This window comes from Momordica charantia (assembly GCF_013281855.1).
Source record: "Momordica charantia cultivar OHB3-1 chromosome 1 unlocalized genomic scaffold, Mcharantia_2.0 BLBB01000001.1, whole genome shotgun sequence".
Taxonomy (NCBI): Eukaryota; Viridiplantae; Streptophyta; class Magnoliopsida; order Cucurbitales; family Cucurbitaceae; genus Momordica; species Momordica charantia.
Window position 1 is genome coordinate 23,724,553 of NW_028275157.1, and position 19,215 is coordinate 23,743,767.

Below are 19,215 nucleotides of genomic sequence, written 5' to 3' on the forward strand. Positions count from 1 at the left end.
AAGACCACAAATTTACTTTCTCACTTATTTATTTTTAAGCAAAATTAACTGAATTGGATATGTGGTACTTACTTTTAGTAAATGACAAAATAAAACTGGTTTGGCTGCTTACTCTTTGTATTGTCTTTTGTTAATTTTCTCTCTTTTCCATTTATAGGTTTTGGTTGGGTGGCATGTGGAAGGTAATATGATCTACCTCTTGAAATAACTAGCACATTTAGGGAATGTATCCATTTATGGACAAATATACTATGCTCATCAAATTTGAAACATGTCACGATGCATTTAATATCTGAAAATTTTTTTAGCCTTAATAATTGTTATTGAGATTGTTTATTGGTTTAGCTTAAAGAAACGTTGTGCTTCATCGCTGATGTTGAAAGGGGTTATATTTATTTACTGGAAAAAAGCAAATCGCGTTCAATGTTTCTTGTTATTTTTGTCCCTCTGTTTGACTAATATGGGGACTTGCAGGTTGGCAATGATCTTTGTCAATTTGTGGGACCTGTCATCTTGAATAAACTTCTTGAGGTCGGTGGGCTTTTTTTGTCTGGTGCTTCATTCTGTACCTATATTTTCTTCACTGTTAAACATGCTTGCTAGTTTGTGATGTGAACTTGCATCAAGTACCATTTATCATGGTTGACGACGCTCAGTAGGAATGCCAATTAGTTGAAGCATAGAAGGCATATTAGGCTTGTCTAAGTTCTCACTTTCTCTGTCATCTTTCATTGGTAACTCTGAGGTATTGTTTGGAATGAGGTAGACTTTCTTTCCCATAAATTAGTTAGTGGAAAATAACTCATAACTGTTCCATATATATAAAATATTGAGGAGCATTTTTTGACTAAATTTATTTAAAGCAAAAAATCTTCTTCTTTTTATCATATAGGGTGGGAAAATTGCTGGAAAAAAATGTGGATAAGTTATCCTCCCAGAAATGGGAAGTTTATAAGTTACATCTTACCAACCATGAAGAATCCAAAACAAAGGCGTCTATGGAGATGCTTAGCTATGCAAGCACATAAAAGAAAATAGAAATGACTTTATCCTTAGTCCGGAAGTATTATATAATTTTTAGAGTATGAAAATATTTAGTTTCCATTCCAAAAAAAAAAAAAACAGAATTTTGGTTTCCTATAAAAGGAATTATGTAAAATAATCTTTCTGTATTTGGTTGATTGCAAGAATATAATATATAGCCCGCGTTGGGCAATAGACCTTCTTGGATGGTTATTTGTCCTGTTAACTGCTAACAACCATACAAAACACTCTAGGTTGATCTACTGGTATTGGGGCAAATAAAAGGGACTTCGGAAATGGCACCCACCTAGGATAAAATCCCAGCGTTTCTTTCATTTTTCTCAATAAAAGCATGGTTTCTCTTAAACCGTATGTTGTGGGTTCATGAAGTTGTGTGTAAGTTGGCTATGATACTCACTGTATAAAAAAAAGTGTTACCTACTATACAGGCTTTACAAAGCTTAAAAATTGTCCTATGTTAATGGACTTGAAAATCAATCTATTACAACTTTAGTAGAAAATAAACCAAATCACATATGGATAACTAACTGGCCTGTAAGAAAGTCTTATTACCGAATACATATTACATATCTTGTTATCTTTGGTTAGCACATAATTGAGTTGAAAGGATATTGATTATGGAATTTACGTTACCATGAACGTTTAAATTTGTTAGACCCTTTAAATAAAATTTTCTGGTTAATTCTATCCCATTATATGTTACATATTTCTTTTGAATACCTGCAGTCCATGCAGCGTGGAGATCCATCTGGAATGGGTTACATTTATGCTTTTTCAATATTTGCTGGAGTGGTATGATCCAAATTCTTGTCTTATTTTTGCCAGATCTATGCGTAGGTTGGTCTTTCATATTTATGTGTGTTCATCGTGACTTCAAAAGATGATATATTATATTCTGATGTATGTATTCACTGTGCATGTTGTACAATTGTCTAACTTGCTAATTGGCCAAGTACATATGCAATTTGGATGTTTTGATTGTATTAAATTTTGTTTAGATTTTTAATAATTGTAAATTTTGACCTATTAGTTGTTAATATTTTATCATGATGTTATCTTTTTCTCTCTCTCTCTATCTCTCTCTTTTTTAATAAGAATCGACCTTTTTGTTGATTAATGAAAAGATACAAATAATTGCTCAAGGATACAGATACCAAAGGGAGTGAGAAAAGGAAAGCAGAAAAATATAAATGCATTCAAGTTAATACAAATTACATCGAAAGAGTAATTATCAAACAAATTAGATAGAGAACACCATAATGAAGTCTTGTCTTTTCCTGAGTCAAGATGATCTGTTAGGCCCCCAATTATACATACCTATGGAAGGAAGGGTAGAAATGGAAAAGGAATAGTAGGAGAGTGAGTGACCTTAAAGGATCAACGGTCAGGAGAGAGAATGTAGGGACGTAGAGGGAGAATAAAAGAGGGAGGTAGGCTAGTTGGGGATTATGCTTTTTGTATTCAGTGAGGTAGGTAGGACAGTTCCCCACCCTCTCAAATTGGTGGGTTGATTGTGTATAGCCTACGGGCTCAGTTCTTCAACAGTAAGGGATACCTTACATCTTTGTATCAGAGCGCGTTTGTCTTGGGTAAGCAAGGAAGGATGACACAAAAGGAACTCGACAAATGCTTTGAAGCTACAGGGAAGGGAGATAGTTGGATTGAAGGAGGCGATGGTAGTGATAAATGCAAAATCTGGCGATCAACAACGATGCAGTGAGAATGTCCTAAATACCTTGGATGCCTTCATCGCAGAGGTGATCGGGGGAAGTAGGCTGCCGGTGAAAGACGACAGGTGAAGTTACGACAATTGCAATTCAACAGGATCAAGGCCATGACCCGAATTGATTCAAGAAAGTCAAGATACCGGTATTTTTGGGCCCAAACATAGATTCGTGGCTATCCGAGCAAAAAGGTATTTCGAAATCCATAAGTTGACAGGTTCAGAGAAGATGGTGGTAGTGGTGATTAGCTTCAACGGGGTTGCACTGGCTTGGTATTGATCGATGGATAATCGAGACAAGTTCAAGGACGGGGAGGATTTGAAGACGCGAATGAGGGAACGAATCCGATCGTCAAGGGAAGGGCCTCAATGTGCACAACTCCTATCCATTCGTCAAGAGGGAATCGTCGTAGAGTACCGACAACAGTTTGAGCCCTCACCGCCCCGCTACCATAGCTATCGAAGGAGGTCCTTGAGAGTGCCTTTTTGAACGGGCTGGACTTTGTAGTGAGGGTTGTGGTTCTAGCAATAGAACCTAGGGGCTGGACCAGATCATGCGTAAGGTCCAGTTAATGGAAGACATTGCAATCGCGGCCCAAGAAGCGGAGCCTGGCAAGGTGGGAATTGCAAAGGGAGGAACACAACTGAGTAAGGTTACAGCAAAGGGCCCAGATATTGCACCCACCCGAACTGTTACCTTAACCGTAAGGAACCCTAATCCCCAATCGCCCAACAACACTTCGCGGTCAGTGAAGAAGAAGACTCCCCACAAGAAATTGACGGAACCAGAGTACCAAAAAAGGGAGAAGCATGGCCTTTGTTTTCGATATGAGGAGAAGTATACGGTGGGGCATCGATGCAGAAATCAGGAACTCCGGGTCTTTGTCATCCATGATGATAAATTAGCAGAGGTGGAAGAAGGAGGGGTAGTGGAAGAGACGACAACACCGAACAAAGAAGAGAAAGGAAAAATGGTCGAGTGCCGCTTGAATACGATCGTGGGAATCACAACTCTAGGGATCATCAAGATCAGGGGCACAATTCAGCACTGAGAAGTTATAGTACTCATCAATTGTGAGGCAACTCACAATTTCATTTCACTGCCACTCGTGGAGGAGTTGAAGTTACCCAGTTAACTATGGCATGGTGATGGGGACGAGTACGACAGTGCGGGGAAAAGGAATCTATTGGGGGTAGTTCTCACCTTACCGGAGCTATTAGTGAAAGAAGAATTTCTTCCCTTGGAGCTGGGGCCACTAGACGTCATTTTGGGTGTGCAATGGCTTTAGACCTTGGGAAAAATGGAAGTAGATTGGCCTGCATTCACACTGGTGTTCAACAGGTTGGAGAAACGGGTAACACGCAAGGGAGATCCCACTCTGACCCGCCTTGAAGTGTCTCTGAAAAGGCTAGCTCTCAAATGGGAGGGCAAGGATCAAGGGTATTGGGTTGAATTACGCATGTTGACAGGCCAAATTGGAGGAGGAGAAGCCATTGTACCTACCAACCCGAGCCATTTCTGCTGGAAGTGCAGGAGTTGATCAACGAGTATGCGACGGTATTTTAGATGCCCAATGAGCTTCCTCCGCAGCGTCAGTAGACCATAGAATCCCTCTAAGGGAAGGGGAACGACCAGTGAATGTTAGGCCCTATCAATACCCCTACGTGCAGAAGGATGAGATCGAGAAATTGATTGGGAAATGTTGGCTGCAGGCATCATTCAACCTAGTGTTAGCCCATACTCTAGTCCGGTGAGTTTGGTAAAAAAGAAAGATGGGAGCTGGTGTTTCTGCATAGACTATCGCACCTTGAACAATTCTATAATACTAGATAAGTTCCCAATCCCTGTAATCGAAGAACTCTTAGATGAATTATATGGCTCTTGCATTTTATCCAAGATAGGTCTGAAATTAGGGTATCACCAAATACAAATGGATGCAGATGATGTCTAGAAGACAGCCTCTAGGACACACGAAAGGCACTACGAGTTTTTAGTTATGCCATTTGGCTTAACCAATGCACCACCAACTTTCTAGTCATTGATGAACCAAATCTTTTAGCCATTCCTACGTAAATTCATCCTCGTTCTTTGATGATATCCTAATTTGTAGTTCGGATTTGAAAACTCATCTTACTCACTTGGGGGTGGTGTTTAATATTTTGAGGGACAATCTGCTGTATGCCAACCTTTAAAGTGCCCGTTTATGCAAGAACGGATCGAGTACTTGGGCCACTTGGTCTCTACGCATAGGGTAGAGGCAGATCCGACCAAGATTGGAGCCATGCTATAATGGCCTCGGCCATCCAATCAGGATTCTTGGTGTTGACAAGGTACTACTGCAAGTTTGTGGCACATTATGGAATCATAATAGCCGCATTGACGCCAACTCCTCAAGAAAGACACGTTTTTATGGGATGAGCAGGCCACAGAGGCATTTGAGACCTTAAAGAAGGCCATGGTGACATTACCAATGCTATCATTACTAGATCTCAGCAAGCTTTTCATGATAGAGACACATGCTTATGGCAGTGGGTTGGGGGTAATACTTACTCATTGCATACTTCAGCCATCCGTTGTCCCTACAAAGCCAAGCTAAGTTCGTATATGAGGCGGAACTTATGGCAGTGGTGCTGGTGATCCAACGTTGGTGACCCTACTTGTTGGGGAAGCGGTTTGTGGTGATAACTAACCGAAAAGCACTAAAGTACTTGTTAGAACAGCGGGTGGTTCAACTAGAGTACCAAAAGTGGATTTCAAAGCTCCTTGGGTATGATTTCGAGATTCAATATCGGCCTAGATTGGAAGACAAGGCAGCTGATGCCCTTTTGAAGATGCCTCCAATGCCGAAATTGACCACCTTGACAGCCCAACTATCTTGGATGTGGAGACTATCAAGACTGAAGTAGTTGCTGATGCTTACTTAGCAGGCGTTATAGCAGACCTTTTAAGGGACCCCGACAGTGTGCCTCAACATCCATCAGGGAATTTTGAAGTACAAGGGTCGCCTGTTCCTGACCAAGTCATCCTTCTTAATCCCAGAAATCGTGCACATGTATTATGACTCCGTCTTAGGAGGACATTGGGATTCCTACGCACCTATAAGCAATTGATAGGGGAACTATATTGGCAGGGAATGAAAGCATATATTAAGAAGTATGTGGAAGAATGTACCACCTGCCAAAGGCACAAGACTACCGCCTGCTGGGTTGCTGCAACCGCTGCCACTGCCACTGCCAGACCGCATTTGGGAAGATATCTTGATGGATTTTGTGGAGAGGCTGCCAAAATTCATGGGAAATGATACCATCTTTGCGGCTGTGGACCAGTTGAGCAAGTATGCTCACTTTATTCCATTATGCCATCCTTTCACCTCAAAAACTTCTGTGTTCATTTGTGAAGTGGTAAGGTTGCACGGATTTCCCCGCTCCATAATATCCGACTATGATAAGATCTTTTTAAGCCATTTTTGGACAGAGCTCTTCCGAATGCAGGGGACTAAACTACGAAGAAGCACAGCCTACCATCCCTAAACGGATGGGCAATCAAAGGTCGTGAATAGGTGCCTCGAGACGTACATGCGATGCTTTTGCAGCGAGTCACCCAAGCAGTGGGGGCACTGACTACCATGGGCAGAGTATTGGTACAATACCACATTCCACAATTCGATCGGCACAACTCCGTTTCACGCAATGTATGGAAGGGCACCGACCCCCTTGCTGTTATATATGAGTCAAAAGACTCCAAATGCGACCCTCGATCACTAGTTAGTAGTAAGGGACTTAACTTTAGATCAGCTGAAGGCTCATCTCGGTCAGGCACAAGAAAGAATGAAAAGGTAGGCGGATAAGAGGCAACGGGAAGTGGAGTTTGAACTAGGGGAGAAGGTCTATCTCAAGTTGCATCCATATCGTCAACAGACCATGGCAAAGCGAAAGAATGAAAAGCTGTCCCCTAAACTCTTTGGACCTTATACAATTGTCTAGAAGATTGGCAAGGTAGCTTATATGTTGGACCTTCCGGCAGAAGCAGCAATACACCCGGTCTTTCATGTCTCCGAGCTTAAAAGAGCCATTGGGGACTCAGTAACCACTACACAGATGATATATGTGCCTATGGAACAATGAAGCTACCGGTGAGCATAAAGCCTTGATCAGTTGGAAGGGGTTACCAGAAGAAGAAGCAACTTGGGAGTCAGTCCAAGTCATGAGCAAGCAGTTTCCCGAACTACGCCTTGAGGATAAGGTGTCTGGGACCAGGGGGTGATGTTAGGCCCCCAATTATACATACCTACAGGAGGAGGGGTAGACATGGAAAATGAATTGTAGGAAAGTGAGTTACCTTAATAGTCAGGAGAGAGAATGTAGGGACGTAGAGGGAGAATAAAAGAGGGAGGCTAGACTAGCTGGAGATTTATGCTTTTTGTATTCACTGCCTTAGTGCAGTGAGGCAGGTAGGAGAGGTTCCCCACCCTCTCGAATTGGTGGGTTGATTGTGTATTGCCTACGGGCTCAGTTCTTGATTTATCTATAGAACGGGATATCTTACATGATCCTACCGACATCTAATCCTATCCTAAAAAGTCCTTTGATTTCATTCTAACCAAATTTCTGAAGTGACTGATTTGACAGCATTAATCCATAGTAAATGAGCTGAAGGAGATAAATCCAAACTGAATAAGGTTATTTCTAGGATCTTTGTCAAAGACTCAAGGAAGATTGAAGATCTGGAGCAAAGAAAACCAATGACCCAATGCATATAATGCGAGGACACGACTTTGACTTTAACTATCCTGAGACACAATGAACACGTCGAGCTGTAAAACAGAGGATGTGAAAACCACCTGAAGGATCTATGCTCTAAACTAGCCTGTCTTCATGCATAGTTAAAATCACAAGGTTCAAATTAGCTAATAAACTGCTAAATTCATCGATTTCTGCCTCCTTCAGGTTTCTTCTGGAAACAATTTTCCAAGCACGATGAGAAGCATCCTGACGATCTAATACAGTTATACAGTACTATTAGACATTAAAATTGCCCTATAAGTTATCTTTTGGTAATAGGTATTTTCTCCTATATAAGAGGAAAATCTAGCTGGTAAATTCTTGAATATGCAGAATATTGTATCCCTCTCTCAAGTAACTTGGTATAAGGTTCTGAATATGAATAAAAGATTAAATTTAAATTATAGATGGCTGCCATAATTTTCAAATCCATTAGTGGGTATACTGTTAAGAATATGAATGAAAAGTAAAATATAACTTTAACCTTTTGGGGTGTAGTGGTGATTTAAAATTATTGAAAAAGGTATTAGTTTCTTATTTGATCTATGTTTGAACTTGTAGCTTTTCTACTCGTCATATTTGTCTTCAATATGCATGAGCTGCATGATCTCACTTTGGTTACACATACAGGCTATAACAAAAGCAAGTATCTAATGAGTTTTCACTTTTGGTACAGCTCTTGGGAGTGTTATTTGAAGCACAGTATTTTCAAAATGTGATGCGTGTTGGTTTTCGGCTGAGGTCAACCTTGGTAATTTTTCCCTTTTTTGTTTCTTTTAGTCAACTAAACTTTATTTGGACAATTCTTTCAATCTTGCAACTTCTCAAATATGTTAGAGCTTTCTTTGATAACTCCAATATAGAGCAATTATGTTTCCGGAAGAATTAGTTCACGTGAAAGTTTGATTTATAGTGATTCAATGTCTTTGATGTGTTCTTTATTTTCTTTATTACATTTTTCTTTTAACTAGAAACAAACTTTTCATTGATAAATGAAAAGGAATATTGCTCAAAGATACAAACTCCAATAGGAGTGAAAAGAAAATGAAAACAAACAAAATCAGAAGCAAAAATAAAACTACTCTGAAAACAACCAAACAACACTAATGGGGAAATATAAATGCCTCCCAGTTGTTACAATTTTCTTAATTACATTATTGATTGAGGGAGATTCAAGATTTCCTAGCTAACAAAAAGATACCCCCCACCCTCTGTGTAAACAGCAGTATATAACTAACTTACATTTTTCCCAAAATGCCCATAACTATTGGGCCCACGATAACAACAGAAAAGTATTCCCTCCTAACAACATTCTCCCATTTCTACCCTCTTCCTTGAATACACCTTCGTAATTAGCTGTGTAGTAAAGCTAGAGTTATTTGGACAAACGTATTTGCAGAGCTCTTTTGTGGTTCATTTGAAACAGGAAAATAAAAATTGGATGTTAATGAGAAATACATATCTTTTACATTTTGGAGTGCTTTACACAAGTTTCTCTTTTAAATATATATTTTTTATTATCTTTAATATTACTCTACTTCACTGATCCATTTAGACTGTGGCTATTTTATTTAATCCCCTTCCCTTGTCAAGGGGGCCCCTGTCTCTTTGGTCTTTAGACTGTTTTTATTGTCTTGAAGTTTGTTTCCTATAAAAGAAAAGATAAGATAGATCTTTGCAATGCTTGCATACGTTTGATTCTCGGCCTAAAAGTGCCCTTTTACAGTCATGTTTATTATATATATATATATATCTCTCGGTGCAAGATATAAAGTTGTTTGCTTAGCTATTTTGATTTTCTTCACTTGAAGGAGAGTGGTTAATGTAGGATATTTCCTGAAAACATCTTGATTTCTTATGCTTGGCTATTACTAATGTGAAATGGTGCAATGATGACTCTCTTTTGTCTTTTGTAAGGATGCAAGTTTGACTTCTAAAGTGGAGGAAATATAACTCCCCAGTTGTGACTCTTCTCTTTCTCTTTGTTGTTTTTACTTACAGCTTTCCGTCTTATTTTTATTCACTCCATTTGGAGTTTGTATCCTTGAACAATTCTGTTCCTTTTCATTGAATCAATGAAAAGTTCGTATCTTGTTAAAAAAAAAAAGTGAAGGAAATTTTGTCCGGGCAAACTTTTTGAGCCGTTGTAATCAATGTCATCTTATGTTCTTTCCTTCTTTCTTTTCAAAATAATTGGTACTAAAATGGATCCTTAGATGTCTGCCAAGTTATAAGTTTCATTTGGATCCCTTGTACTCCGAATATGCACACCTATAGAATCTAGTTACAAAATGATTTTTTAAAGAAAAATTTTTAACAGGATGCCTCATAGAAGTACCATGAGTGTATTTACCATTGCAGACATCCATTTTGTTTATTCTTTCTAGCTCTATTCACCATCATGACCTAACATGCATTTTTTGGCTTTTGGCTCTTTCATTAACTGCTATTAATACGCGTCGTTCCACCATATTGGTTCCATGTACTTAGATTCATTATGTTACATTCATTACTTTACTTCCTATACAGGGATAAAGGTGCTTTGAAAAAAGGTTATCCTGATACATATTTACTTATTTCTCCATTATTAGATAGCCGCTGTTTTCCGCAAATCTCTGAGGTTAACCCACGAGGCTCGCAAGAAGTTTGCTACTGGGAAGATAACCAACTTGATGACTACTGATGCTGAGACACTTCAGGCACATTCAAAATTTCATATTTTCTGTGGTGTATATGCAATGATTGTTTTTTTATTTGTTCATATCTTTTTCCCCGTCAGAATATCATATTTGAACATAAATATTACTACATCCATGGGTTGAAGATGGTCTTGGACTCAACCAAAGTGATCATGGGATCGTAACCCCTTGGGGTCACTCACTAGAGTTAAAATTGGACTGGATAGATATTTATAGACTCTAGTCACATTAAGAAAAATGGTTTAGAAAGGGTTCCTTTTCTAAAAAAATTATTGAGTAATGATTATATGTGGACATGCCAATGAAGATATCTGTCTAGTTTTCTTGGTTGCATGGAGTTCCAGTGCTATTAGCATGATTTCTATTTGTTGGGTTCCATGGGTTTTGGAAATAAGTGGTACGATGCAGTAAACTAATAAAGCACATTGTTGTTTTAACTTCATGTGTGATACTGGGTTGAGCGAAAAGATAGGTAACCTTCAAAATATTTTTGAAGAGAACATTGTTGGCTCAAAAATTTGATCTGTAGGTTCATTTACAGACCAGTATGGAGGTAGATCCATGTGATCTTTAAGTTTGAATGGTCAGATCTTGTACTTGCTTTTTCCTTATATCTTTATCCATGTACATTAGCAACTTTTCAGTAATCTCTCTTGAAATCTGGTATTTCTTGTATATCATCCTTAAAAAGCATGTCTCTGTAGAATGAATTATATTTTCTTATTTTTCTTATTAAATGCTAAAACTAACGGTAGATTTAATTTGTGTCTGGCTTCTTTGGTCTCCGTATCCAGCAAATAACCCAGTCACTTCACACGTTATGGTCAGCTCCATTTCGTATTACGATTTCAATGGTTCTTCTTTACCAGCAGTTGGGAGTCTCTGCCCTTTTTGGTTCATCGCTGTTAGTCCTTTTGTTTCCCATTCAGGTACATATCTGATATCTAACAATTCTAATTTTGAAATGGTCTCTAAAGTAAGCGTAGGAATTATAGGTTAAATGTTAATCTGGTTAGTTCATCTGTGCTTCCTTTTAGTCGCATCAGACTTTAGGATCATTAGTAATCTGAATGCTTGATGGCGTCCGGAATAAAGTATTTCTTTCATTCTAATTTGGTTTTATTTCTCTTATGTAGTGTATGAAACAAAACCAATGAATTTAGTATTCCTTTTCTATTGCAGAATCTCTTTCAACTATTCGGGTGCTGAATAATCTTAGGCTTAAGAGAATAAGTTATTTGATATATAAGTGAAAAGGAAGGCCGTGAGAACTGAGGAACTAAAGACTTGTTGCTCAATTTACTTACTTCTTTTCCACTTAAAAAATTTTCTGATATATAAGTGAAAAGGAAGGCCGTTAGAACTGAGAAACTAAAAACTTGTTGCTCTATTTACTTAAAAGTTCATGTACATAGTCATTACAGCTATTTTTGTCACTTAAAAAATCCCAAAAATCTCGTTATTAATTTTTCATTTGACTTTTTAGTTCCATAGAAATTGTATAATTTTATTATTATATCTTTTGTAAGAAAATATTTCATTCTGTATGGTCTTGTTTTCTCTTTAGTTTTATTTTAATTTTTTTAGGGAATTTGATTCTGTTTGTTTAATTTATTATTTTGGGTGAAATACTATTTTAGTCCAGGGCAATTGGGCAAGGGTCGATTTCGTCCATAGGTTTCAAAATCATACACTTCTGCCCACATGGTTCAGAGAAGTAGGTTTAGAAAATACTTCAATTTAGTCTCCGGCGTTATGTTTTCCATTTGCTAACTTAATAGAAAAGTGACTGGTGTATTTAATAACAAACCTTGCTGATGTGGTACTTTTAAAATTAAGTAAAATAATAAATAAAAGAAAAAAAACCTTCTCCTCTCCCTGTCCGCCCACCCATCCCCTCCCCCTCTCCTTCCCCTCCTCTATAGAGCTTGTCACCACTGCCGCAGTTCAATGTTGCCTGCCTGCCGTTGCCCGCCCTCTCCCTCTCTTTTACAGATTTGAAAATTGGAATAAAATTTCAAGATCTGGCTAGATCAATTGATGGAGAGAGAGGGTGCAAGGTGGGGGTTGGCAAGCAGCGGCAAGCTCTGTAGGGGAGTGGAAGGAGAGGAGGTGGGGATGGGTGGAGAGAGGAGAATTATCTTTTTTAAAAAAATTATTGTCTTTGATTCTAAAAGTGCTACGTAACTAGATTTATTATTGAATACACCACATCACCTTTTTGTTAAGTTAGCTAATAGAAAACCTAGCACTAGGGACGAAATTGAAGTATTTTCTAAACAGTGGGGACAAAAGTGTACGATTTTGAAACTTAGGGACGAAATTGACCTGTTGTCCAAACTTCATGGACCTTAAAGGTAATTTACCTAATTATTTTTATTTTTCTGATAAATAAAAGAGAAATTTTAATTGTGCAATTTTTTCTCATCATTATATAAAGAAAAAGAAATTGAAAATATGTTTTTGTTTCTAGAAGGAGGCATCCACATCCTTTAGCATTTTTATTTCTCATCATTATCTTAGTGTGTACTATACATACACTGCTTCACAACTTCACGATGTCGTTCTCTTTCTAATTTGTGTCCCATTATTCTCTGGTTGTTGTATGAATTAGGAGCCTTTTATTCTCTCTCATCAGCATCTTGTATACGTTACTTCACTCCTTTTTTCTCTCATTTTTGGATTTTGTTTCATTTGAACAATTTTGTAACTTTCATTACATCAATTAGATACAAATAATGAGAAGTTCGTATCTAGTTTTAAAAAATACATAAACTCCAAACTGCAGGAGAGCATTCGAGTTTCACATGCATTTCTTTGTGTACACGATATGATATTCATGCAACTGCATTGACATGATTTATAATAGCAATATGTTTTGCATGATGCTGAACCCATTAGTTTTATTTTTTATTTTTTTATTTTGCATATATCTCAACATGACATACACTAGATTAGAAATACAAATACCTAATATATATGTTATAATGTTATGTGATTACAGACACTTGTGATCAGCAGATTACAGAAACAGTCCAAAGAGGGATTGCAACGTACAGACAAGAGAATTGGTCTCATGAATGAGATTTTGGCTGCGATGGACACAGTGAAGTATGAAATATAAGAATAAAATGCTGGTAGTCTTTATTATCTAAAACTTGCTGATAATTATCGTGGTTGTTGGAAATGGATCAGATGCTATGCCTGGGAGAGTAGTTTTCAGTCAAAAGTACAAATAATTCGAAATGATGAGTTGTCATGGTTCCGTAAGGCATCACTCCTTGGGGCGGTATGTTATTCTTTTTAATGTTATCTTCTGTTCGTTACATATGAAGGAAACAAAAATTTATAGTTAAGTTTTCCACCTTACCTTTTAATTCAATATTCTGGAATTTGGTTAAAAGGAGTAACACTGTTTTTAGGGTACCAGTGATCGTGTAGTTGAAATTAGTTTGGATTCAATTTATTTTGTGGAATTTGATGACAGCAAACATTCCTCTCTCTCATGGGGTCTGTGTCTGTCAATGTCACTTGTAGTACCTTACAAGAATTATTGACATGCATTTGTCAATTTGGTTTCGGTTGCCGACTACTGCCTGTTCTGTGTTTCTTGTGTAAAAGGAAAAAAAAAAGACTATTGCCCAGGTGTACAAATGCAACGAGCTTGACAATATATCAATATTTGTAGATAAACCTATAATAGGATTAGATGTTAGATGCTCCAGCAAAATGATTAATGTTTGGAGAAAATTTCAAGAATATTTAATAATACCCTGTTATCATTTCCGTCAGGTTTTCTTCTCATGATGTATTCTTTCATCTTTAGTTTTTCTTTTCTTTTTTCTTTTTTCTTTTGTTTTTATTTTCCTTTGATATTTTTTTACCTTTTCGACCAACTTAGAAGTTTGTATCTTTCGAACATTTTTGTTACTTTCCATACATCAATGAAAAGTTCGTAACTTATTCAAAAATAATATTTTGTTATCATTTCACAAGATTCGTGTCAATTTTACATTTTTACTAATATATTATTTATGTTACAGTTTTTTTTTTTTTTTGGAACATGCCCAGTGCATTATCACCACCTCCTGTTTGTTTTAAACAAGAAACAGCTTTTCCTTATATATGAAAAAGGAGATACAAACCCCCAAAAAGTGAAATAAAAAAGAGAAAAAAAGAAACAAGACAAACAAAAGAGAATCTCAACAAAAGTATTAAAACCAAATATAAGAATGAAAAGCAATATAGGCCAAGGACTGCCATAGGATCATAAAAAAACAGAGGGACCCCTTATTCAATATTTATATTATTTATGTTATAGTTAAAATAAAAAAAAAAATTAAATGTATAGTCGTTTCTCAAACGAATTTTTCATTGTTGATTGAAATTTACAATAAAAGAGTCCAAACCCCAATTAAGGAGTCTACCAAATTCCCCATATTATTTGGGTAAGAACCTGGATGAAGGTTGAAATCAAGTGAATTTTTTGCTCCACTTGTCACTTCTGTATTTTAATGATTTTATTTGTTTTTGCAGTTAAATGGTTTCATACTGAATAGCATTCCTGTTTTTGTGACTGTGGCTGCTTTTGGATTATTCACGGTTCTTGGGGGAGACTTGACTCCATCTAGGGCATTTACGTCACTTTCACTATTTGCAGTGCTGCGGTTTCCTCTATTCATGCTTCCTAATATAATAACTCAGGTTCTCTCTTATGTGCCTTTCAAGTTTTACCTTTTTAATCTTTTCTTGGCTTGGATATTAGTAGCCAGTAGGCTATGCAATGGTGGATGTGGTTGTTGATATTTGAGTTACTTAGATATTTGAAAAGTTACAAAGTAAAACTCCTCCGGCTCCATCCAATTGCTGCAAAATAAATTGTGGCGGCTACTATCCACCTAGGATGGGACATAACTATTATATCAAATGAGATCTGGAACCAATTTGTGCCAGAAAACAAAAATGTATGCAAGAAGATTGGACATGATTGATGAGAACGTCCAAATTAGACAGTGGATAGTGAAAATTGATGTGCTTTATATGCAAGAATATACCATTAGTATCATCGAAATAGGAATTAGAATGTTGGCATGGATGGTTAGAGGAGGATATTGAGCTGCACGACCAATTTGGAATGCGGGTAACCCACATATTGGATGGCAACAACCAACGTGAGGGTGAAGTGGGTTAGAAATTAACAGCCTTTGATGGAAGATTAGATATGATGTGGAAGTTGGACTAGATATGGAAGTATTTTTAGATTGGCTGAACAATGCCAATAATTTTCTTTGACAATATGGGTGGCCTAGAGGATCTAAAAGTTAAGTTAGTGACATTACTAAACAAGGCAGGTGTGTTGGCACGGTGGTGGGTGACCTAGAGGATCACAAGGTGAAATTAGTGACATTAATAATCAAGGCAGTTGTGTTGGTCTAGTGGAATAATGCAGATATGGCTGTGAATGGATGATCTGACGAATTGGTTAGCAAGGGTACGGAGGAATATTGTTTGTTTTTCCTTGAAAGAAACAATTTCATTGATGATATGAAATTACAGAAGCCCTATCCCATGAAGCAATAAAGTAAAAAGTAAAAAGAATTTTAAAAAAGTCTATTAACTACTTTCATAAACTTTTACTTGAAATTTGGAAAAAAAAAAAAGTAAGAAGAGAATTTTTGAAAATCTTAACGGTGCTCTACTGGGATTAAAGAACAACTTTAAATAGTAAATACAAAGGAGAATAGTGCCATCTGTAAGTCATGAAGAAAATAGTGCCACAAAATTGCCTCACTCATGGAAGAGATAATCCATGCAACCATTACTTCTCTTTAGTCCTAGGAACTTCTTTTCTTTTTCATCTTCTTCCATACTTCATTTCTTCTTTTCTGTCATTTTTTTTCGAGAACTCCTTTTCTTTTTCTTCATCTTCTTCCATACTTCATTTCTTCCTTTTCTGTCACTTTTTTTTGGGTTCGAAAACTCCTTTTCTGTCACCTTTTCTTCCTCTCCTTCTCAATATTTTTCATTTTCTTCTTCATCTTTCAAATTTCGAAGGCTTAAGGCATCACTTTTTTTTTGACTTTCTTGTGTCCATTCGTGTCACCGCTGTGTCCGCATCGTGGGCGGATAAAAAAAAAAAGAAAAAAACTGGACACTCTAATTAGCATGTCAGACACGTGTTAGACGCGTGTCCGTATCCGACACGTGTGCGACATGGACACTTGGCCATTTTTCACGTGTCCTTGCTTCCTAGGTCAGGAGTGTCACAACCATACTAGTAGAGAGTAGGTTGTGACGCCCACATAGTGGACAAGTGGTGGTGACACTCACGTGCCGTCCATTGGGCCATGTTGGGGGCCGAGAGAGAAGTATCGTGATGCAACCAAGGAGGATGATGCATCACCTAACACACCTTAAGGATGTGCACAAAAATGATAGAAGAAGACATACGTAGAATGCAAGGCGAAGGCGATGTCAGTGGTGTTAGTGATCGACAAGCTCAGTGGGGTTAGTTGGGGCTCTGGGCCATGACCCTAGAAGTCGGGGTTTTGTCGAGAGTTTGGATGAGCGACGTTAGAGTTAGATGCATTTTAGTAAGAGATGCAAGTACGCCAAGTTTCATGTCGATTGGAGTTCACACGTGCGCTCTACATTGGCGAGTGACTCCTCGTCGCCTGCCAGACCAAATATGCCTTAGAATGTACTATAGGACGAGGTATGGTGTTAGCTCTCCACCACCCCTGGCCCTGTGGCCTAAGCGAGCTATCCCATGGCACATGCGTGTGTCATGACGTGGGTGAGCGTTGCAAGACTAAAGTCTTGGGCGTCTTCCTTCGAGAATGAGAATCTCAAAGACAGTGTCGGACGGCATGGGTGTGCCGACATTGCGCCTTGTCCCATGGGCTGGAGGTTGCACCTAGGGGCTGGTATACTATACGGTATGCTCGAATGACATGGCACGGGCGCGAGAGTTGTCGTTCGTCGATTATGTTTGGATGGATTGATGTTCGAAAGGTCCCGATCATAAATACAAGCTCATGGGTCGATTCTTGGTATACATGTCTAAGTGTGCATCGAAGCTTGTTGACATCCCGATGCTTGAGGTGGCATCCTATCATATCGGTGGGCACCCGATAAGTGAGAAAAAGCTAGTCTTGGCCAGGTAAGCGGCAAGACTCATCCCTGTTGCCAAATTTATTCATTCCTTGTCTGGATCTCAGCAGTAATCATCCCAGCAGTACCTGATAAGGTCGTTTAGCCCGTTATTGACTAGTTTTTCGGTAGGAATGGTCTTAGAGGCATTTGATGGGCTCGATAAGTTGGTTTTGACATAGTTAAGCGGCAAGGAGCTCCTGGTACTACCCAGTTGGTGTTTTAAGCTAGTTCTGATCCCGTTAAAGGTCAACTCATCCTGGTAAGGTCCTGGCTCAATGTAGAAGCGGGACGGCCATGTGGCCGAGAACCAAGATGGTTAGAAATGAGTTGCGACATCGAGTTTAGAAGACCTTGGCCTAGTGTAGAGGCAATGTAGAGCCTTGAGACTTGGCCTTGAGTAGAGGCAAGCCGGTTAGAGTCGCAAGAGAGTTGAAATGCACGTACAAACAACGTGCATTGCCAAGTCAAATTGAAATTCCACATGCGATGAAGCTCGGTCGAGGAACAAAGAACCTCGCCTAAGGTCCGGTGAAGCCACAAAGGGCGCGAAAAGTGTATTGGGGCTAGAGTTCCCCATAAAGCTGGCCATGATTGAGCTTGGATCATGGTGCTGCATCGTCGAAAAAAAGTATGACCGTGACAAGGGGAACACACGCCCACTCCAAAATCTGGACCTAGGAGGCATCAAAGATTTTTAGTATTAAGCTTACCGGAAGGTTCAAACTTGAAACCTCTAAGCCACCAAGAGACCCCAAGCCCTTGCCAACCAGACTGCTCATTGGGGGTTCGTGACTGTGGCTATTTTGGAAAAGTTAAATAAAGGAAAAATCCCGAAAAGGAATATGGAGGGGGTTAATAACAAAAGAAAAAATAACGTTCATGCAGGACTGAATCTGGAATCTGGGAAAATGCTTTTTTTTTTTTTTGTGTGTGGGCTAACAAAAAATCTCTCATCCAGACCAATATAACGAACCTTTTTAGGAAAGACAATTTCCACAGGGGCACTTATTTGATGAATGTTTACAGGGGAAGTTTGTATTTGCAGATGAGCAAATGGTGGTGGTTAATAGAACTCTTGGAAATTTAATTAGACGTCCAAGTGCATAACATCAAAAACAGTGGGACCTCTTGTTAGCATAAGCTAAATTTGCACTCTACCACATGTATAATTTACCAATGGGGAAGCCACCATTTGAAATTGATTGTATTAGCATTCCTAGGTAAAATTTGGATTTAGATTTAGTGGAATGAGAAACCAAGCTTTCATTAAGCAAAATAAAAGGAGATGTAATAGCATACAGAAAACCAGTTCCACTAAAGGAGTCCATATGCTAGCTAAGTAGACATGGAGTCCAAACTAAAAGAATAAGACCTAAGACCTAGCTGATAATTATAAAAATAAAAATTCGAGAAGTTGACTCCCACAAAAAGGTGTTAAATCTAACAATATTCAGAACCTCTCCGAGGACTTCTCGACCCCTCTAAAAATCCTACTATTCCTCCTGAGCCAAATACTACACAAAGCAACCAAAAAAAGGAAGGAAAAAGAAAAAGACTGCTTACCTTTGGTTATTGTTTGTAAATAGTTCTTTTTATGTGGCAATAGAGCTGTTGCCTTCAAAGAAAAGACTTCTTCCCTTTTGATCTTAATTAACTTTTCTCTCTGTTTTTTTGGTTAATCTTTTTCCTTCTTTTTTTTTTTGACCTTTTTTTTGGGTGGTGTGGGGGGATGGGTGTTGGAGAAGGGAGGGATTGTACATAGGGTAGTGGGGAAAATACTTGTTCTTGGGTTTTATTCAAATGTACTTTTTT

At 38.2% G+C, this 19,215-nt stretch overlaps 1 protein-coding gene across 3 annotated transcripts in view; it reads left to right on the plus strand.

Moving 5' to 3' along the window:
- The window catches only part of LOC111015826 (ABC transporter C family member 2), a 42,746-nt gene that overhangs the window by 6,760 nt on the left and 16,771 nt on the right, over positions 1 to 19,215 (plus strand). For all 3 annotated transcript variants that reach the window (XM_022290988.2, XM_088118545.1, XM_022290987.2), the window contains 9 exons: positions 158 to 182; positions 475 to 531; positions 1,771 to 1,836; positions 8,226 to 8,300; positions 10,141 to 10,248; positions 11,043 to 11,177; positions 13,253 to 13,359; positions 13,444 to 13,537; positions 14,785 to 14,952. In XM_022290988.2, coding sequence (XP_022146680.1) covers positions 158 to 182; positions 475 to 531; positions 1,771 to 1,836; positions 8,226 to 8,300; positions 10,141 to 10,248; positions 11,043 to 11,177; positions 13,253 to 13,359; positions 13,444 to 13,537; positions 14,785 to 14,952 — 835 coding nt within the window. The remainder of the gene's footprint in view (positions 1 to 157; positions 183 to 474; positions 532 to 1,770; positions 1,837 to 8,225; positions 8,301 to 10,140; positions 10,249 to 11,042; positions 11,178 to 13,252; positions 13,360 to 13,443; positions 13,538 to 14,784; positions 14,953 to 19,215) is intronic.